Source organism: Rhinolophus hipposideros (genome assembly GCF_964194185.1).
Source record: "Rhinolophus hipposideros genome assembly, chromosome: 21".
NCBI lineage: Eukaryota > Metazoa > Chordata > Mammalia > Chiroptera > Rhinolophidae > Rhinolophus > Rhinolophus hipposideros.
Genome location: NC_138067.1, coordinates 46,723,565 through 46,746,069, shown reverse-complemented (window position 1 = coordinate 46,746,069; position 22,505 = coordinate 46,723,565). Strand labels below are relative to the sequence as shown.

At 42.5% G+C, this 22,505-nt stretch overlaps 1 protein-coding gene and 1 long non-coding RNA gene across 15 annotated transcripts in view; one reads left to right on the top strand and one right to left on the bottom strand.

The window, feature by feature from the left end:
• LOC308489476 overlaps positions 1-597 on the bottom strand; it is a 23,723-nt gene extending 23,126 nt beyond the window's left edge. Inside the window, exon 1 of the long non-coding RNA XR_013992104.1 lies at positions 466-597. This is a non-coding gene — a long non-coding RNA (uncharacterized lncRNA). The remainder of the gene's footprint in view (positions 1-465) is intronic.
• Positions 476-19,937, top strand: VSTM1 (V-set and transmembrane domain containing 1). Of its 14 annotated transcripts, none has more exons than XM_081030646.1 (11): positions 1,140-1,176; positions 3,860-3,911; positions 5,626-5,690; positions 6,811-6,846; positions 6,984-7,268; positions 10,663-10,698; positions 15,334-15,426; positions 15,754-15,781; positions 15,986-16,023; positions 16,133-16,164; positions 18,016-19,937. In XM_081030646.1, exons 3-11 carry the CDS (start codon positions 5,657-5,659, stop codon positions 18,130-18,132), a joined length of 699 nt encoding a protein of 232 aa, XP_080886772.1. In that variant the 5' UTR covers positions 1,140-1,176; positions 3,860-3,911; positions 5,626-5,656; the 3' UTR covers positions 18,133-19,937. The 14 variants fall into 14 exon arrangements, with proteins under 14 accessions (XP_080886762.1, XP_080886766.1, XP_080886764.1 ...); XM_081030647.1 differs by having other exon boundaries at positions 1,148-1,245; XM_081030638.1 differs by lacking the exons at positions 5,626-5,690; positions 6,811-6,846 and adding an exon at positions 617-728 and having other exon boundaries at positions 1,077-1,176; positions 7,076-7,268.
• The last annotated feature ends 2,568 nt before the right edge of the window (positions 19,938-22,505 follow it).

The window sequence follows — 22,505 nt, the reverse complement described above, 5'->3', positions numbered from 1 at the left end:
GGAGCTAGAATTGCGAGAACCCCACAGGAAGAACTCTTGTTTACAATGAAGCTCTATGGTTCTAACTTCCCCTTCCGTTAACTTCCTTTTGCCTTCCTCAAGTACCACTTCATCGTGGCATACACACATTGTGTGCACGTGGCCTGCCATGTCTGTGTGCACTCGGCTGTACCCCCTTTCTTTTTCCCAAAGAAATCCTTTTTGGTGATGAAACACCTAGTCAACATCATTTTTCAGTCGACACACTGAAATCAAAGAAACCCTGTCCTCCCCGGAAGGAAGAGGCCGTGGGAGAGCCAAAGCAGGGCCGCACCGTGCACTGCCTGCCCCTGCACCTGGGCTGCTCCCCACTCCATGCCGGCTGGAGGCAACAGGCACCGCGACAGAGCGGGCGACCTCCTTTCCCAGCGTCTGCTCAGCTGGCAACTGCGGTTGTCTCTGCGGGCAGGGCCGGCTTGTACTCACCGGTTGGGGACGCCGTGCTTCCTCACCAGGACAGGAGCCCGCAGTGAGGAGGTCCCAAGACCCAGAGACCACCTCTCAGGCCCCTCCCTGAACAGGCGCCGGGGCAGCTGAGGCCACAGCGTGCATGCCATGCAGCGGGTGCGCAAATGGAGTGCACAGAAGAGTCCAGAAGAAGCACACTGCTTGCACACTCAGGACCAGCGTACTGCTCACGCTCCCAGGTGGTCTGGCACCAAGTCCGGAATGAGTGAGAGATGGGCATTGTGCGTGAATTGCGGCGTACGTGGGGGGTAACGTGCGTGGGGGTCGTGGGAGTGGCACCCATGGGGAGCCTGCGCTGGAGTGCGCAGGCTGTAGACTGAAAAGTATCAACTAGGTATTTCACACCAAAAAGGATGTATGGGGGCGGAGGGAGGGCTACAACCCAGCACCTGCAGACATGGCAAGCCACATGCACATTCTGGCCAGCGTGTCAAGATGGAGGGATAGTTAAGGAAGGGAAAAAAGAAGTTAGAACCATCTAGCTTTATTATAAAAGAAGACAGAATCATAGATTTTTTTTCCTGCAGGGTTCTCACATGAACTTCCATTAGTCCTAGCTCTTTCCGTAGGTCCTCCCACCTGATGACGTCTCCTTAAAGTGCCAGTTAGTCTTTATCAAGACGGAGCGCAGATGCCGGAAGATGCACTCTGTGTGTGCGCCACACTCGGGTACTGCTCATGCTCCCAGTGTCTGGCCGTGTGGTCCCCTGAGCGAGCAAGGGGTGTGGTGTGCGTGGGGTGAGGCCGGCGTGCGTAGGGGGTGGTGCGCGTGGGGGTTGGCTGCGTGGGGACGGCGTGCGTGGGGGATGGCACGCGCGAGGTGCTTGCGCTGGGGTGCGTAGAAGGAGCGCACAGAAGATTCCACAAGGCGCGCGCTGCATGCACGCTTCGGACCGGCGTATCGCGCTTGCCTCGGACCCCTGGCCGCCGGGTCCAGGGCGCCCGCGAGGGCGTCGGCGCGCGCTACGGGAGTGCATGTGTGGGGGCAGCGCGTGTAGTTTACGCGCACAGGGGCGCGCGCGCGGAATGGGGCAGGCGTGTTAGTAACCTCTGCTGGTACGTGGGAGGTGGTGCGTTCTGCTTTTGCTGCCCAGACATGGCGAAAGTGCACTGTCTATCCAAGCGAATGTCCTGCTGCTCTTTAAAGTCCCCCGACCCTCCCCTGCCAGACACTCCAATATCTTAACATGGTTGGAGCCTTGCTCTGTGGAAAAAGCGAAACAAAACAGTTCCACCCATCCCCCATCAGGGCCAGATCTGCACAGGCTGCTGGGAATTATAGCACCCCAACAACCTCCACGCCTCCACTCCCTCACCCCCACATCCCGCTACCCCCTCAACCCCCCACTCTCCCACCCCCGACCTGCCTACGTGTTGGTCATCCTCTGGGACTTAATAGGGTTGAAAGCACTTGAGAGTAATGCTTGATTTGCATCAAACCTGGGTCCGTATTACGTACTGAGTGCCTACTGTGTGCGAAACACCTTGCTGGGATTGGTGGAGAGTAGATGAGCTCACGCCCTGGTCCTTTAGCTTAAGCAGAAAGACAAATTTGCAAGGTAGCATGAAATGAACTGAAATTAGGAATTATGAGTGCTATTGGAGGTCACAGAAGGGGCAGAATCAGAAAAACTTCATGGAAGATGTGGGGTTTGAATCAAGATTTGAAATGTGGAATGCTCTAGATAAGGGGAAGTTGCAAAAATCAAAGGATGGAAGTGGCGGACAGTAAAAGGAAAAGTTTGATCTGGTAACAGTTGCAGTTGATGTTGGAGTATGGAGAGCCGGGCTTAGGTGGAAAGTGGACATACGAGGGTCTTTTGGCCTCTCTTTCAGAAAGTGAACAAGAGCCAAGTCACCTGATAGATCTAAACAGAAATCAACTGACCTGAGCAATATGGAGAACACGTGTGCACTCGCATGCACGCCTGTTACAGTTAGGACTGATTCTTTGTGATTTCAAATCTTAATAGAAATCAGAACTCACTTACCACTGGTGATTAGTTGGTAGCATAATTCCTGAGAAATTGTACTTGAATAAAAATCAGTTGCAGCACAGGTTGTGGTTGAATCAGAAGGCAATGAGCCTCTAGGAGCGTCTAACAATGTCTTTTACAGGCATGGAGAGGCCCACAGTTGGAGCTATTCTCCACTTACTCTGTCTTCTGTTCCAATCTTAATCCCTCCAATAATTTCAGTCCAGTCTGGGGCACTTGATCCATTTTGCCTCCCGGAGAATGTATCTCATCCTGGTTTTTCCCTCAGCTGTTCTTTGCCTCTGCTGGTGTATTGTGTATTTGAGGAGCTGGCATCTACTTTGAGATGTAAGATTTTTCAGCCCTTGCAATACTGGGTTTCTGTCCTACCCTTCACAGCCACAGGCGTGGGACCTAATATTTCTATAAATTTGATGTATAATGTCAACGAAAAAACATCCAGCCTAAGAGAAAGCTTATAAGAGTTTATTTGAGCCAAACTGACGACAGTTGCCAGGAAGCAAAGTCTCAGTGGATTGAGAAAATGCTCCGGAAAATTGCCGTTGTGCAACTTATTTTATACATTAGAATCAAAGGAGGAAGGTTACATGAAATCTATTGGCTGTAGATTAAGGGGGTGGAAGAAAGCAAAGTGGGGAAATCTCTGGGATTGGATAAAAACTAAAATGGAGAGACACACTTTTTTTACATTGGTGGGTACAGGATAGTTAATAGTATTTTACAGCACAGAGATATTAGGTTGGTGCAAAAGTAATTGCAGTTTTTGCAGTTATTTTTAATCTTTTAGACTGCAATTATTTTTGTACCAATTCAGTAATATTTGGGGAATAAGATAACAATGAGGGACTTTGTAGTTTCCTGCTCTGGTGTGGTGGGTTGTGCCCCCTGGGGAGGTCCAGAAAAAGGGATTCCTCTGACATTCCAAGGGTATGTTATCTTAGATGCAAAAAGACAATAGACAGGCTCACTTAAGTTAAAGACTGACCTTTGTCAAGGAAGCTACAGGCCAAGGATGTGACTTCCCACCATGGCCCACCTTAGTTAGGGGTTTTTATGTTCACATCATCCTATATGGTTATTTTCAGTCTCCTGAACTTGTCAGGTTTAATATGTAGCCCCTTTTCCATCCACATTATTATAATGTAATAGCACCTGCACATTATTTCAGTGACCTCATGGTTAAAGGAGACAAGAACCACAGATTAGTTATTTGAAGGAGGCCTAATTTTTTCCTGAGGCACAGACTGATATTGGCAGATGAAGTTACATAATGAACACTATTGATTTTTTGCATGGCCAGCTACTAATATCCCATATATCCTGGTAAGAGTATCTTTTTTTTTTTTTTTTTGCAGGGAGAACACAACTGGCGGGCTCAGCGGGATCCTTCCCAAAAGACTGAGCCTGGTAAGACTATCTTGAGTGGGACATTGGCCAACTATTTCTCAGCCACTCTCTGTGGCTAAATGGTACTGACCCAGCTTCCTAGCGCCTGGTGTGCACATGTTCCCCCAAAAGGTCAATCAGTGTAACCCATCATCCTGGCTATGTCTGGATTTAGGAATGGGCATGTGAACCAAGATCAAGCAATGTGGTCTGTCTCAGGACTTTTGTTACAAGTGTCAGTGTAAGTACACTATTTCAGCCTAAAGTTGCTGATGGGTATCTTTCTAGCATATAAAGAGAACCAACCTGAGAACAAAGTCTATACAGTAGAAAGTGGCACCTTGACTCAGAGAACGACAGATTCCCAATGCCATAACTGAGTCCACCCATGCTTGAACCCATTACAACCCTAGTGTTTTCAGTTATGTGAGGCAGTCATTAGTCAACAGAAGTCTTAACTGACTTATGTAAACAGTAATAGAAGCAGCTATTTTAAAATGGAGTCAGAGCTGCCATCCAGAGGAACTGTCTTACATGTCTTAGCCCTCAAACCTTTGGAATGTTAAAACAGGGCAAAATAACCTTTGAGCCTAAGCAACCTTGGTCCCAAATAATTATTAATATTTGCAAAGATAACAAGAAAACAGTTATTATGACTACTGGACTAATGACTACGGCACTGAAAACTAAGAATATTGTTTAGAGTTAGTATCACTGTGTTAGCTTACCTGCACCTATAGTAATGCCTTCCTTGTATTGATGCAATTTTTCCCCTTCCCTTTCTCATAAATACCCAATGCCTTTATCTCCTAATCAGAACACTATTTGAGCTTCTGTCTGAATCAGTGCATCCCAAATAGATCAATAGCTATTCATATTGATCTTAAATAAATGCTTATTGCCTCTCACTTTGAAAGGCTCTTTTATTTTGAGGTCAACACTTAGAAAGCAGCAAGTAGCATAAAAGATGAATGTATATTGTACTTCTAGAGAGGAACTACTTCCTTAGTTTACCAATGTTTCCTCCTTAGCTCCTTAGAAAATGGGCTTATGCTCTTCCCGTTTGGAGACAACTGCATGGGAGCTTTCAAATGTACTTTGATTATTTTCTTTTCTGTAAGAAAAAGCACATTAGAAATCTGACTGTTGTGTGACCCGTTTGTCACAGTTTACTAGGGGACAAATTTACTCAGCCTCAAAGATAGACACATTCATTTCTGTTTTCTTGTTGACCTACCTGCACTCAGGGGCAGTGAGTATTCAGCTCTTTCAGAGATCCCAGCATTTGAAATGTTACTATGTCTTTACCAGCCATTGTATTGCACCAATACCAATTCTCTGCTTTCGATAATGTACAATAATTTTATATTACCACTGGGGAAGCTGGCTGATGGATACGTGTGGTAACTCCGTATATTCTTTTTTATGACTCTAAAACTGTTTCCAAAAAAAATATTTTTTAAAGAAAGTGTCTTGGGCAGGACTTCAGATGAGATGAGATGGGTCTTGGAGTGGGTGGAGCTGTAGCCCCACAAACCGGATTTTGGGGGAAGGTGTTGTCATTGATGGCTTTTGGTTTCCTGAGTTGATTGCAAGAAGGAAACTACACCAGATGGTGTGGAGAACCAGAGTGTCAGGGCCAAACGTCTCCCCACACATCCTGGGGACAAAGTGGGCAGTTGGAGAGCTGAGATCACCCCAGTCTCCCTTCTTCCTGCGAACTGTGAAACTGAAGACAGAATCTTCGTCTGTGTGGAAGGGAAGCTATGGTCATAGGATTCCTGTCTCTGCTTCGCCTCGGTGAGTCTCCAGACCTGGGAGGGATGGGTTTGGATGGGTGAGAAATTTCACAGTGGAGTGGGGGTTAATGTGGGAAACATGGCAAGCACAGGCGTGACGACTTCTGCGTATTGGACACAGGCCACCTGTCACAGTCTTGTAGGCTGTGATATCGTCATGTCTTCATTCTGACGCTCGCACAAAAGAGAGAAGGAATCCAAGGTGCAGAGATGTGTAGTAACACCGTCTGTTTACTCAGCCGACATGCAGTGCTGGGATGGGATCTCCAGCTCTGTATCCTCTAAACAGCATAGTCGTGCCCTGACTGTTCCATTGGTATATAGGAAGGCAGAGTCTACAGGGTGTGAAATGCTGTGGGTTGGGTACAAACATAACAGGAATACACGGGAATACAGAGTAGAACCATACCTGGGGATGACAGATAAGAAGAAAAATTTCTGACCACCCCTATCCTCAGCCTGATTTTAACCATGCTCAACTTGAACATAATGTAATCAAACAGACAGCCTGTTAAAAGATGACCTGGATTATAATGTTGGCTTGGTCTCATAGGATCTCTTGACTTTGAACCTGCAGCCCCACCTCACAAAGCCCCAGGTCCTCCTTCGTGAGTGGAGCTTGTGGAGGGGATATCAGGACTTGTCCTCTGCCCCAGTTCCTTCCTCCTCCTTCTGAATACAGCCCTCCCCAAAGTTCACATTGGAACTTTAGAGGTGGCAGACCTCCAGCTGCAGGGCAGAATATGCTGGGCAGACAGAGACTGGCCATCTTCCCCATGTTTATTTCCTGTACCACAAACTCTCTCCGTTTGAATGATGGAGGAAACCCCCATACTGCACAGTAAAATAACGATTGCATGAAATGGTAAGGAGAAACACTGCAAACCCAGAAAATAGGAGGGAAAAATATAGGTAAATGTTCAATGGTTACTAGAAGGCAAAAGGACTAATCATGAAAGCTTTACTGCAATAAATCAGAAAAGTAAAAAGTGAAAAATAAACCCAGGAGAGCACCTACAAGGAATAGAGCAGATCTTGAATAAATTAGTTGTCCGTTCTCTGCCTGATTTGTACTCAAAGACAAGCACATCATTCATCTCTCATGAGAGTTTCTCTTCCAGGACTTTGTCTGGGCTACGAACATGAGCAAAACAATGGTGAGTTGTCTCCCGTGTAAACTCTGGTTGTTCCTGCATCCCAAGTTTCATGACTCTTCCCTTTAATCTTCAGAATTCTAGGAGTGAGTTTGTGGTCATCAAGATGAAGAGTCAAACTAACTCTGAATTCTTTCCAGAGAAACTTCCCAAACCCTCCCTCAGCGCCTTGCCCAGATCAGTGGTTGAACGCAATAGTAACGTGACCCTGAAGTGCCAATGTCACTTCCAGAATGTGACGTTCATGCTGGGGAAGTTGCAGGATTCTGGGTACAAGAAGGAGCAGAGTTCAGCAGGGCACGATGCCGAATTCCTCCTCATGAACCTGGAGCCTAAGAATGCTGGAACATACTTTTGTGCCTACAAGATAACAGGTTCCCACAAGTGGTCAGAGAAGAGTGAACACCTACAACTGGTGGTCACAGGTGAGAAGGGCAGCCTCAGGTCTGCTCCTTGATACACCTTTTCCTGTGTTGGTATCTGGTAGGGGAGGAAGGAATCCAGGAAACAAAATACAGATGCAATCTATTGAGTGTAGGGAAATGGGAACTGAGTGTGAGGGCAAGACTCTCATCAGGGATTCTGAATGGGTCTCAGTGATGTGGATGTGGGACAGTGTTTTAGAATAGAGGTGTTAGTAGGAAATTTGAGGTACAGTAAGGCCAAGGGATTAAGAAACAATTGTCATTGAAGAAATCGTTTGGTACCATTTAGGGGCATGCCATGCCATGCGGGGTCACATGAGGCAGCACCAGGGTCAGTCAGAAAGCAAAGGGAGGGAGAGGACTCTGAAGAAGAGCCTTTATAGTGGTTTTTCTGGGAAGCAACGGGCATAAGGTTGGGGTATAGAGGCTGTCCCTGGTTGTCTGAGACCTGGCCCTGGGGTGATTAGGGTAGGGGAATAGTGGCCCGAGTGTGAGAGCCCAGTGAAGGAGGTTGTTGGGAATGTATACTCTGGGTTGGTTGGTTTGTATATGAAAGGTACACTTGAAGGAGAGTTGTTTCCTATCTCTAGGAATTGGATAACCCTGGCAGAGGAATCCTTCCAGGGTCAGCAAGGTCCCACGATGTCAAAGCATCAAATGCAGAAAATAAAAGATACAATTAATATAGAGACATAGGTGAGAACGTGCCCAGGCGCAATGGAAAACAGGAAGCCCTGGTCCTTCTCTTCACCCCCATTGGCTTGTCCTTTTCAGGATCATTCCTAAAACCTTCTCTGTCAGTCAGTGTAGACCCAGAGATGACTCCAGGTCACAGTATGACACTCCCATGTGTCTGATTCCATGCAACAGAACTGAATATATCATTATCGCTCTGCTGAAAACAGGGATCCCAAAACCACGACAAGTCAAGAAAGTAAGAAAAAAACAAACTGATCATCATGGTGGCATAAGACATCCTTGTTCTGACCCCCCCCCCTTCAACAACAAAAACTCAGCATCTATCTGCAAACAAAAGTGCCTCTGTGGGAGTTGTGGTATCCAGCACCATATGCCAAGAGATCTGGGAGGAGTCTTGCCCACCTGTGCATTGGGTAATAGGCAGACAGACCTCAGTACTGGCTGGGATCTGCAGGAGACTGTGACTGGTTCCAGCCCCTCTTGGCTGTGGTCTGGGAGCCCCTGGAGAACATGGACTTCAGCAATCACCTGTGAATGAGAGAGCCTTTGTGTAAGTCTACAAACCAAAACTGAGTCATAAAGAAATGGAAAATCTGAACAGACCAATAATGGGTAAGGAACTTGAATCAGTAACCAAAAATCTCCCAACAATAACAACAAAGTCCTGTAATCAAAAATCTGCTCCCCCCACCCCCCAAAAAAAGTCTAGGACCAGGTGACTTCCCTGGTGAATCCTACCAAACATTTAAAGAAGAAAACACCAATCCTTCTCAAACTCTTCCAAAAAAGTTGAAGCTAGAGGGGGTACTCCCATGCTCATTTTACCCTAATACCAAAGACAGATAAGGCCATTACAAGAAAACTACAGACCAATATCCCTAATGAATTTGAAGCAAAATTTCTCAAATGTTAGCAAACTGGATTCCCCAGCACATTTAAAGGATCAAATACCATGATCAAGTGGGATTTATCCCTGGGGTGCATGGATGGTTCAACATACATAAATCAATAAATGTAATACACTACATTGATAGAATGAAGGATAAAAATTATGTGATTATCTCAATAGATGCAGAAAAAGCATTGGACAAAATACAATATCATTTTAAGATAAAAACTCTCAACAAAATGGGGATAGAGGGAATATACCTCAACAACAGCAAGGCCATTTATGACAAACCCACACATAATATTATATTTAATGGTGAAATCTTTTCCTCTAAGATCAGGTGCTCACTCTTACTGCTGCTATTCAACATAGTACTGGAAGTCCTAGCTAGAGCAATCAGGCAAGACAAAGAAAGAAACGGCATTCAAATTGGAAAGGAAGAAGTAAAAGTGTCTTTTATTTGAGGATAATATGATCTTAAATATAGAAAATCCTAAAGATGCAACCAAAAACACTGTCGGAACTAATCAACATATTTAGTAAAGTTGCAAGATATATAATCAATATACACTAATCAGTTTTGTTTTTATTCAATAACAATAAAATATCTGATAAATAAATAAAGAAAATAATCCCATTAACAATAGCACCAAAACCAATAAAATACTTAGAAATAAATTTAACCAAGTAGGTGAAATATCTGTACAGTGAAAACTACAAGACTCTGATGAAAGAAATTGAAGAAGACAGAAACAAACGAAAAGTTATCCCATGTTCATGGATCAGAAGAATTAATATTGTTTAAATGTCCGTATTACCCAAAGCCATCTATAGATTCAATGTAATCTCCATCAAAATTCTAATGGCATTTTTCACAGAAACTAAGAAACAATTCTAAAACTTGTAGAATAGACAAAAGACCATAAATAGCAAGAGCAATCCTGAGAAAGAAGAACAAAGCTGGAGGCATCCTACTTACTGATTTCAAACTGTACTACAAAGCTATAGTAATCAAAAGAGCATGGCACTGGCATAAAAATAGATACATAGGGCAATGGAACAGAATAGAGAGCCCAGAAATAAACTCTCGCACATGTGATCAACTAATATTTGACAAAGGAGCCAAGAATACTCTTGGGGAAAGGATAGTCTCCTCAAGAAATGATGATGGGAAAACTGATATCCACATGCTTAAGAATGAAATTGGATCCCTATCTTCATCACTCATAAAAATTAACTTGAAATGGATTAAAGACCTAAACATAAGACCCCAAACCATAAAACTCCTAGAAGAAGACATACAGGAAAATTCCCTTGACATTGGTCTTAGCCACATATATATATATATATATATATATATATATATATATATATATATATATATATATATATATATATATATCACCAAAAGCACAAGGAACAAAGCAAAAATAAATAATAAGTGGGACACATCAAACTAAGAAACTCCTGCACAGCAAAAGAAAACACCAACAAAATGAAAAGGCAACCTACTAAATGGGAGAAAATATTTGCAAAATGGTGGTGCTCTTTCCTGGGATAGGGAAGATTGGCAAGGAATAGGATTGGAATTGGGGGAATTGGTTGTGTCATTCATAAATATTTTTGTTAATAAAAATAATATCAAACTCCAGGAGTATTAAGAAGAGTAATCTAGTGTTCTAGCCCTTGTTTGGGGACCTAGTGAGCACCTAGAGAATGGAGAAGACATTTTCTTCTCTGCTACCCAGAGTCCATAAGTAAAACATATAATCGTTGTGATTACTTTGTTTGCATCTTATTTTCTAGATGGCCATGATGGACCTGGAGCTTCCTCAAAAACAGGTAAGATAATTAGAGAAGAGGTGTTTTTCCCAATTTTATCCACTTCATGAGGCAGGGGATCCCCCTTTGATTGAAAGGAACAAGGAGAATCTTAATGTGATTGGGGAAACTAATGCCCTTTTGGGAAAGATGACCTCTGAACCACTCCCAGGTTCTTAAACACCTGGTGAGTAAAACAGCATGAGGTGCATTGTTTGCCATTTTGCATAATGAAAAATTACGGTGGTGTTTTGTGAAGTTTGGGAGTGAGTTTATGTGACTGGTTTGGGGACTGGGACGGGGACCTGTGAAGTTCGGGTACTTTGGGAATATGTATTACTGAATTGTTAAAACTTTAAAGTTCTCAAAAATAGGTGAATATAAAATTCTTTTTCTCTGATGTTGCTTTTCCGCGAAGAATTGACTAAGATTCTGTCCTCCGAAATTCTCATAAAAATTAGGCTTTTGGTAGCTTTAGACGGAAACAGGAGCTCATCTGGACTTCAGTGACACCTAGACACTTACTCATGCTTTTTAGCAACTCATCACCTCTCTGCAATCTACGCCAAAGGGCCAATATTGTTAAAGGCTGTCATTGGAGCCTGCTATAATTCATCTTTTCAAAAAAGATATTCTCCAAAGTGTCTTTGCGAAATAAGTATTAATATTAGTCCTTGAAATGTGTTTGATATTAGGAGGCTTGGGACGTGACTGCTACTCCAGCTGTATGAACATAGTTCACACTAGCAGTGTTTTCTTCGAGAGACCTGAAATCTGATAGTTGAGGAGCACAGACATATCCGAAATGAGGTGGGAAGTCTAGCAGTGTGTGAGAGGGAAGAAGAAGCAAAGCTTTCATATTTTTAGCTCTTGTATAATTTTTCTTTCTTTTTTATTGATATATAATTCACATTCCATTAACTGCACCCTTTTACAGCGTATAATTCAGTGGCATTTAGTGTATTCGCAAGGTTGTGTGACCATCACCACTCTATATGTCTCCCTTTACCCACTAAGCTGTCACTTCCCCTACCCCTCTCTCCCACCACAGTCTGCCAACTATTAATCTTCTTTCTGCATGGTTTTGTCTAGTCTGGACTTTTCCTGTAAATGGATTCACACAATATGTGGTGTTTTGAGACTGGCTTCTTTCATTTAGCATAATGTTTTCAAGGTTCATCCATGTTGTAGAGTGTGTTGGTGCTTCATTTTTTTAATGACTGAATAATATTCCATTGTATGGATAGACCACCTTTTGTTCCTCCATTCATCAGTTGATGGACATTTGGGTTGTTGGTACCTTTTGACTATTACATTTAATGCTTCTACAAACACGAGTGTACAAGTGTCTGAGTCCCTGCTTTCAATTCAGTGTCTACCTATGGGTAGAATGGCTGGGACATATGGTAACTCTATGTTTAGCTTCTGGAGGAACTGCCAGACTGTTTTCCAATGTGACTGCACCATTTCACCTTCCCGGCAGTCATATACATGGGTTCCAATATCTCCACCTTCTTGCCTTGTTAATTAACAAATTAACACTTGTTAATTTCCTTTTACTTTATTATAGCCATGATAGTGGGTGTGTATATCATTTCTTAAAATGTGCTTTCTGATTTCACATTTATACTACCACAATTCTCAACAGAATGACAAATGTTTAAGCACAGATATGCTGTCCCCAGCCTGTATACGTATGCCTCAAAGCTGCCAGAAAAGGAACCTATACTCCAGTTCTATGCAGACTGATGATGAATTTCATCACCTAACTTTGACACAAGGCCGGGCCTTTCTTTCTGGTGCCTGCAAGTCTCTTTCTGGTGCCTGTGTCAAGCTGTATCCATTTCTCAGTCGATTCCTCCAGACCAATATCATAGACCCTTTGTCATTTATTTTGGCAATTTGTAAATAGAGATGTGAAATTTGACCAGGATATGTGGACATCTCAGGGTGAACCCAGTTCAATGAATTGTGAGGCCATAGGAAGAGGACCATTTCTCAATAATTTACTTCTCATTTCTAGCGAACTGCTATGTGAGAGAACTGCAGGTTGGACAAGGGGAGAACTGAAAGGTTAAGAAAGGGCTGATGTTTCTGTGCTTTCTCCAGGGGCCCTGCTAATCCAGGAACAGCTATTTCTGCCCTGTTTTTATGCGTCCATAGAGATACACTTACAGAACTCTTGCTTTGGAGGGTCTCTTTGATTCAGTACGAACAAAAGCAGACCTTAAGCATTAGTGCAAAAGTGACATTGAAGGGGAGTAGAGAACAAGGATTTTGAGGCAAAGAGACTAAACAACAATGGGATATTCCACCTCAGCTGGTGTCTTTTGCTCAATCCTGCAGGAAAGTGCAGGACACAGAGAAGGTTCCCAGTGTGGGGGGGATGCCGGGGAGCTAGAACATTCGCGTTCTGACAAATAAGTCATTGGTGACCCTGAGGCACATAAATTCCACGGCATTTGGGATCCTTCCAGATACAAGTGTTCACATAGGACAGGGAGAGAAGCCAAGATCTAGAGTACATAAAAATGGCACAGGGACCTGGGGGAGCATGGGTGCCGAGGAAATGACAGCATCTGTTACAGAGGGAGGCGGGTGTGGGTGGACTATTGGGGGAGAAAACCACAGTTTTTTCACCGTAGTCTCATTATCTGATGCAGTGAGTCAGATTTTAGACTGGGTGCCTTAGAGCCAGTACTTTTCATCATTACCTACCTCTTCAAATTCTTTTCTCCCTTCTTCCCTTCCTCCCACCCCACCTCAGCTTTATTGAGGTATGTATAACTGACAAAAAAAACAGTAAGATGTATAAAGTGTACAATGTGTTGATCTGATAAACGTATACATTGTGAAAGGACACCTCCCATTGAGATAATGAGCACATCCCTCAACTTCCCTCACATATTTACCTTTTTGGGGGGCAGGGCAAGGTAAGAATGCTTAAGCTCTACTCCTTTAGTAAATTTTAAGTATACAATAGAGTATTATCAACTGTAGTCACCATGCTTGTACATTGCATCCTCAGACCTTATAACATCTTGTAACTGAAAGTTTGTACCTTTTTACCAACATCTGCCTATTTCCCCCACCCCTCAGCTCCTGGTAACCACCATTCCACTCTGTGTTTCTATATTATTATTATTATTATTAATTATTTAGATTCCACATATAAGTGATACCATGCAATATGTGTCTATGGCTTATTTTGCTCAGCATACTGTCCTCAAGGTCCATCCATGTTGCAAATGGATGTCCTTCTTTCTCACGGCTGAATAACACTTTGGGGTGTGTGTGTGTGTGTAATACGTAAAACATGATTCTTGAGCGGGGTGAGAGTTTGGACTTTCATTCACCTGTTATTAGACTTCTCATCACCTCTGTAGCGTTACAGTTAGTTGGGTACATGTTATCTCACCAGATCATCAGTTGCCTGGAAGAGGTTCAGAATATCACGTATTTTGAATTTTGACACCCAGTGGCCAGCCCAGAGCTACCTTCACCTTGTGGCAGACTGGCCTAAAGGCTTAGACACACCAGGATCCAAGGCCATCCTGCCCATGGGACCTTGGGGAATTCAGTTGACTTCCTGGTGCTCACTTTATGGATGAATGAAACGAGGATAGTTAACCTATCTTGCATGCTTATTGTCAAGATAAGAAAGAACACACGTGCAGACCTAACATGAGTGGCTCGCAATAAACAATATTACTGTGATGGATGAAACATTTGTTGGGAATTTCCCATGTGCCAGGCATCCTCTGTAAGTGCTGACCCATTTAATCTCCCCATCGTCCAGTGAAGTAGCTACTATTGTTACCCTCACTTTGAATGGGGAAAGAGAAACTCAGGGACATTAACAAGCAAATGGCCTAAAGCAATGGGACCCTGTTCTGAAGCTCCATATTTTTTTAAAATTTATTTTCCAATCACAGTTCACATGTTATATTAGTTTCAGGTATACAGCATAGTGATTAGGCATTTATATACCTTACAAAGTCATCCCCCTGTTAAGTCTAGTACCTACCTGATACCACACACAGTTATTACAATATTACTGACTATATTCCCTGTGCTGTATTTTTCATCCCTTGACCTTTTTTGGTATCTACCAACTTGTACTTCTTGATCCTTTGCACCTTTTTCACCCTGTGCTCCAACCTCCCTCCCATCTGAAGACCATCAATTTGTTCTGTATCTGTGAATTTGTTTCTCTTTTGTTTGTTCATTTATTTTGTTTTTTAGATTCCATATATAAGTGAAGGCATATGGTATTTGTCTTTCTCTGTATGACCCAGCAATTCTACCTCTGGGTATTTATCCCAAGAAATCCAAAACACTAATTCAAAAGACATATGCACCCCTATGTTCATTGCAGTGCTATTTTCAATAGCCACGATAGGGAAGCAATGGAAATGATGACTGGATAAAGAAGCTGTGGTACATTTATACAATGGAATAGTATTCGGCCGTGAAAAAGAATGAAATCTTACCATTTGTGACAACATGGATGGATCTAAAGAGTATTAGGCTAAGAGAGATAAGGCAGTTCCATGTTTTGAAGCCAGGTTCTGGCTCCTCTTAGCTGTGCCAGTAAACTCCATCAGTGAATTTCAGGAACCCAACTGATTCTCTGATCTGCTCCTCTCCCTCCAGACACCAGCATCATCTTTGTCACCACCTTCAGCTGCCTCATCATCTTTCTCCTCTTCCCCTCTGTCTTCCTCATCTACAGATGCACTCAGCGTGGTAAGTTCAGAGGAGCACCAGTTAAAACCGCTGAGAAAGGGGAGTAAAGAGGAGTCTCTCCCTGAAGCTGAAGCTGAATAATGTTGAATGTCAACTATAATTTAATATATATATAGTCACAGGATGTGGAGTACAGCGTAGGGAATAGAGTCAATGGAATTGTAACAGCTAGATACAATGTCAGAGGGGTAGTAGATTGGGGGAGGAGGTTATCACTTTGGGAGGGGTGTAAATGTCTAAATATTACATTGTTTTGTACACTTAAACTAATTTTTTTTAAAAAAGGAGTCTCTCATTAGATAAATTTCGCCCTGTATTTTTTTATAGGTTCATCATATGAAGAGTCCAACAAGAGGTAGATACACTTGGCAGGTCTCGTGCCCTACTTAACTCACATCCATCCTTCAGAGGATGGTGCAGAGACCCCCATTTCTCATGCCCAACCCCATCCTGTTCCCCCTGACACACCCCTTCCCCCAACCCAGGCTGTGACCTTCCTCCTCTCCCTTCCAAAGTCTTTATCGTCCCTCCAAAATACTTGAATGTGTTTCTCTCTCAGAACCAGCCACTCCAAATTTCCCCAGCAAGAGGCTTCAGGTAAGTGATTTAGAAAGAACCCAGGAAAGAATCACTGGATGAAAGATGACAGCCTGACTCCTGCTATCTTGGAACTGAATTTTTCTCTCTCTCTCTGACTCACCTGCAGATTTATCCAGGCCAGAGAGAGTATCCCTCTCGGTGAGTTCTCCCCTTTAGAATTCCCCATGAGCTCACTCTCCACCCAGGCTGGTCGTGTCTGCTTCCTGGTTCAGCCCCTACTCTGGTTACATGGATTCCCCAACTCACACAATTAGGAGGCCAATTAACATTGTGTTTAAAAACATGTGCTTTGACCAAATTCATAAAAACAGAGTAGAATGGTGGTTACCATGGGCTGGCAGGCAGAGGAATTGGAGAGATGTTGTTTATCTACTTGTAACTCATAGGTAAATAAGTCCTGGGGATCCGACACACAGTATTGTAAACTTGAAGGTTGCTAAGAGACTAGCTCTTAATTCTTCTCAACACACACACACACACACACACACACACACACACACGATAATTATATGCCAGTATGCAGGTGTTAGCTAACGCCTAAGGCGGTAACCATTTACAAAAAGGAACCCTCATACACTGTTGGTGGGAATGCAGACTGGTGCAGCCGCTATGGAAGGCAGTGTGGAGGTTCCTCAAAAAATTACAAATAGAATTACCATGTGACCCAGCAATCCCTCTACTGGGTATCTACCCAAAGAATTTGAAATCATTTATACATAAAGACACGTGTGCTCCAATGTTCATTGCAGCTTTGTTTACAGTGGCCAAGACATGGAAACAACCAAAATGTCCTTCGATAGATGAATGGATAAAGAAGTTGTGGTATATATACACAATGGAATACTATTCCGCGTTAAGGAAAGATGATATAGGAACATTTGTGACAACATGGATGGATCTTGAGAGTATGATGCTAAGTGAAATAAGTCAGACAGAAAAAGCAGAGAACCCTATGATTTCACTGATATGTGGTATATAAACCAAAAACAACAAAAGAACAAGACAAACAAATGAGAAACAAAAACTCATAGACACAGACAATAGTTTAGTGGTTACCAGAGGGTAAGGTGGGTGGGGGGAGAGAGATGAGGGTAAAGGGGATCAAATATATGGTGATGGAAGGAGATCTGACTCTGGGTGGTGAACACACAATGGGATTTATAGATGATGAAATACAGAATTGTACACCTGAAATTATGTAATTTCATTAACAATTGTCACCCCAATAAATAAATTTAAAAAAAAAACTAAAAAAAGAAAGAAAGAAAAAGAAAAAGCCAGATACAAAAGACTGTATATAACATTGTTCTATTTATATAAAATCTCCAGAAAAGGCAAATCAGTAGTTGCCTATGGCTGGGGTCGGGGGTGGGGCAGGTGGGGCCTGAGAGCAAGGTGTAACTGCAGACAGGCACAAGGAAATTTTGGGGGGTGATGGATGCTCTTAAAACTCTATTGTGGTGATGGCTGCATCATTCTACAAGTTTACAAAAATTCATCAAATTGAGGTTTTGAGGGATTTTTTGGAAATTTAATGGAAAAATTACAATTTATTTATAAATGATGTCTCAGTCAAATGGTTTAAAACAATAATATGATATTACATTACTAGTAGATGTTCTCATAGTATGGTTCTTATTCTCAAAAACATACATTTGTGATTTTTATTAGTGCCAGGTAACACTAGTTGTCAGTATCGTTTTATTAATACTAGAGTCAAACTCCTCCCCCTCCCCGAACTACAGCCATTCTAGAATGTCCCTGTCGCTGGAACTTTCCTCAGAGCTGGAAATGTCCTACAGCTGCGCTGTCCTATTCCACAGCCACGGCCCTAGGTGGCTACTGCACATTTGACATAGATCTGGTGTGACTTAGGACCTGAATTTTTAATTGAATTGTAATTCATTTGATTAGCCGTATGTGGCTCATGGCTACCATATTGGACAGCTCAGCTGCAGATGCCCATGTACCCTTCTCTTTTCCCCAAAGACTAAAGATCCCCAGGAAGGGACCAATGATCTAAACACGAAGGCACCATCTGAGGCAGCTTCTGTCCCCACTGAGGAGCCCCCAGGGTCCTGTGAATGTGCAACGCTGACGGCGTAGGAGGATGGCAGAAGCCACTGGAGGAAGGGCATCTTCCCTGGGAAGCAGAGTATGGATTAAGATGGCTGAGATGACTAGACATTTGGAAATCCAGGTCACTCTGTGTCCTCTGTGCAAAATCCACAATAATATTAACTTTTTCTCTTCTTGCTTCCACTCCTATCAACAATTACTAGATTGGTCTTCCCAAAATCTGGAGTGTGACTTTAGTATGGTTTGACTTAAAACATAGGCTAAGAATATATACTTTATATACACGTGCGCACTCTCACACGCGAGGTCAGACAATTACTGTGTAAGTGCATGGTGGAAAGTTCACGTACTTTATACACACACACACACACACACACACACACTCTCACACACACTGTTAGGGAATTCTGGAAGGCACCACATAAATAGAAAATAGTTTCCCCAGAGAAGCTTGTATGGTTGCTGTTGGGTGAGACATTCCATAGACACAGGGATTTTGCAAAGGAGCACAAAACATGAGCCACAAAGGTAGACACTCAATTGTGAGCTAACAAAAGCATTCCTATGTAGCATGCACCCTGGTAAGTAGCTACATGTATTTACTTCATTATTCTTTTATGCCTTGCTGGGCAGCCATCTAATCTCAAATCAAGACCAGTTTTCTCTCCGACACGAGTGTAAGAGTTTTCTTAGTACCATCATATTTCTGTTTTATTTCTTTATTATTAAAAATCAAAGGACACAATGAAGTCAGACTTAGAGAACATATGTGGATTTTGTCATATGATGCCTATAACTTAATTTAGGAGAATACATACATCATTGTAAGGATTTTTCTGAGTATGGGCTTTTTTTGTGACAATGACACCAAATGACATAAATAAAAGAGCTTTGCTTCCAATGTTATGTCACTCAATCACGTTTGAAAGTCATTGTTAAATATACAAATGAATGAAAGTGTAAAGATTAGGAATGTATATGTAAATATTCTTAATGCATAAGCATATGCTGCATAACTTTTCTCTTTTTAAGTTTTGAATTATGAAAGAATTTGATCATAAAGAAAAACACCAAATAATAAAAACAAATATGCACATTGACCTTATGTGCATATTTCTAGACATGAATATTTTGCTATGATTTTACTTCTGCCACTCTCAATCTCTTTCCTCTCTCTCTTCCCTAGAGGTAACATTATGTTATTCCTATGTGTTTTTTCATACTTTTACTACCCAAGAATCTATTAATAGTCAATATGCAGCACTATTTTATGTGTTATTTACATGTATGTATATGGAGTCATACTGTATATTACAATTCTTTTTTTATTGTCCTCAGCATTATGTTTTTGAAATTCATCCAGTTGATTTTCGTGGGTCTAACTTATTGTTTACAGTATAGAATTCAGTTGTTGACCTTACCGTGGAATATTATTCACCCATAAAAAGGGATGAGGCACCATTACATGCCACAATATAGATGAACATTGAAACATTATCATTATAATTGAAAGAAGCCAGACACAAAAGGCTGCGTATTGTAGGATTCCATTTACATGAAATGTCCAGAATAGACAGATCCTTAGAGATAGAAAGCAGATTCATGGTTTCCAGCAGGCTGGGGAGGGAAGAAAGGAGAGGAACAGCAAATGGGTCTGGGGTTTCTGTTTGGGGTGATGGAAACGCTGTGGAATTAGATAGTGATGATGGTTGCACAACCTTGTGAATATACTGAAAAACACTGAATTGTGCACTTTGAAGACATGGATTTTATGGTACGTGAATTATATCTCAATAAAACTGGTTTTTAAAAAGAACTTAGTAGTACACACAAACCAGTGTTTCTCTTTATTCTTTCCTTGACTGTTAGATGTTTGGGTTGTTTGCCGTGGTGCGTTATTGACAAAATGCTGCAGTAAATACCCTGTCCCTGCCTTCTTGTTCACATGTGTGATCTCCCTAGGGTGGATATTTACAAGTAAAATCTGTCTTCTATGAAGTCCACACCTCTCATCCCACCAGGAGAGGCAAACTGATAACTAATGTGGTTTCACTTATTATATTTCCACCAGGATGCTTTCAGTTCCAATTCCCCTGCATCCTTGCCAGTTCATAAATGTATTACATTTTATCATTTTTGCTGATTAAAGTACGTGAACTCACAGCCCATTTTAAGCTGCCTATGTCAAGATACCTCACTGTTGCTTTAATTTTCATTTCCTGATTATGGGTGAGACTTATTGGCCATTCGGGGTTCCTCTTCTGTGAATTGATGGTTTCTATTTACTGATCCTTTTTCTGTTGAATTGTTGGCCTTTTCCTTACTAATTTGAAGGGTGTATTTATACAGTACACACACCTTTCCTATGTAAACTATAGACTGCACATATCTTGTATTTTCCTTCTTTTTGTATCTTTTAATGTTGGCTACTCAGTAATTCATCTTTTAATTTATCTTTGGAGAACGTTCTTTATGTCTTGACTGGCTTTATATGAGAAATCTACTCTCCTGTACATTCTTCTAAATTTTAAATTTTTAAAATTTTGTTTTTCATATTTAATCCATCTGAAATTAATTCTTATCTAAGGTGTAAAATGGAGATCTAATGTTTTGGATCATCAATTGTCCCAGCGTGATTTATTGAAAGGTGCGTGCTTTTTCATTCAAATTGTGTCTTCAATTTGATGAAATATAATCATTTCTATTTCATCTGCACTACCTTCCATTATTAGAGTAAGTTCAGACACTTGGATAGAAATGACCAAAGGGAAAACCTAACTTAAAAGGAAGGGAATCATGTAACCAAACTAAGGAAAAGACTGAGCTAGATAGCCTCAGACAACTGCTTCCATGTACTCAAATGCCATTTAGACTTTCCTTCTCTATTTTCTATCTCTGTTTCTATTTCTGTTCTATCATTACTCAAAGTAGCACTGCCTATGAGCCTGGGGCTGATAATGACAATTCCAGGCTTACAGCCTTGCAGACTTTTAGCCAAAGAGGTAAGGGGGGCTTTTTACTTACTGGATTGATTCAGAAAAAAGATTATTATTGGCTACCTTTAGAAGATGTTAGAAAGCTGAGTCACAAAAATTTTAGGGACAGAGCTAAAAAATCCAGCATTTATCCTGCCTTTCATTTATAACCTGTTCCCCAGGACAACCGAATAGTTGAGGAGGCAAAGTTTCTATTCATACAATTACTACAACTAATACACAAAGAAGAAAACTTCTAGGTCTTATCTTTGGTTAAAGCCTGCCCACCTTATCAGGAGTAATAACAGAGAAGGTGTTTTAGTGTCTTTCCACCCAGAAACTGTTAATACACAATACATAAAATGCCCAGAGAAAAAGCAAAAGGGAAATCAGATGGTTAGAATCAAAGGGAATTGTGGGGACAAAACCCCAAAAAACAGTTTCCAGGCTCTCGGCCTCACATAGAAAGGTGCTGGCTCGGGTAGTAAATGGCCATCAACTGTGATCAGATGCCAGCAGCTGTGGCTAGTTGGCCGTCAGCTGTAACCCGTAGGCCATTGGCCACTGATATAACGGCTGTGGCTACGCTAGCAGAGAAGGAATGGGGGCTAGCAAGAAGATGGTGGCTGGCAAGTGCGGACTGCTGTTAGGCAGATTATGTAGATCCTGCTTCCTGTGTCTCCAGCCCAGCCACCAGCGAGAATATATTGGTTTGACTCCCCTATCTATGGCTCCGTGGGTGTTCCTTTTTGGCCTTACCGTGTCCTGCGCTCTTGGGCGGGGAGTGGGAGCTGAGACCCTGCACGACAAATGGTGCAGCGAGCAGGGTCTCCTGCGTGACACTTGGCGTAGTAGGCAGGATACGGTGCCGGCCAAAGCTTTCCGAAGGGCAGTGGAGCAGTTTGTGCGTATGAAAGCTCAGTCTGAGGAAGACCAGGAGGAGCAGCTGCCGGAGAGCTCGATTCCCGTGGAGGGGTGGAAAGACGTGGATGGTTCCCCAACCAGCAGAGGCCGGAGAAAGCGGAGGTTGTTGCCGCCCTGTGGGCTGGGAACTGCTTGCTGAGGCAGCCTGGATGCAGGACTTGTCCCAGGAGGAAACGCTTGCTGAGTCCTCCATGGGAGATGATGGTGAGGTCAAGGTCATCCCTCACTCCCAGGACAGCCCTGGCGAATGACTATGGACTATGGGGAATAGCCTTCCATCCCTAATTTATTGGACGCTTGACTGTTTGGGAATATACCACCATGTAGTGGGACTGGTTTGATGTTTGCTTTTGTGTCTTGACTGGCCGCCATTGATAATATGTAAGCACCTTGATGTGAGCCGCTGTTGTTCCAGCACAGTACCCCGAGAGGCCCAGAGAGAGATTGGCAGTGCCCTGGGAGCCCTGGCTGAGTCCAGGAAGTCTGGCTGTGTCCAGAGAG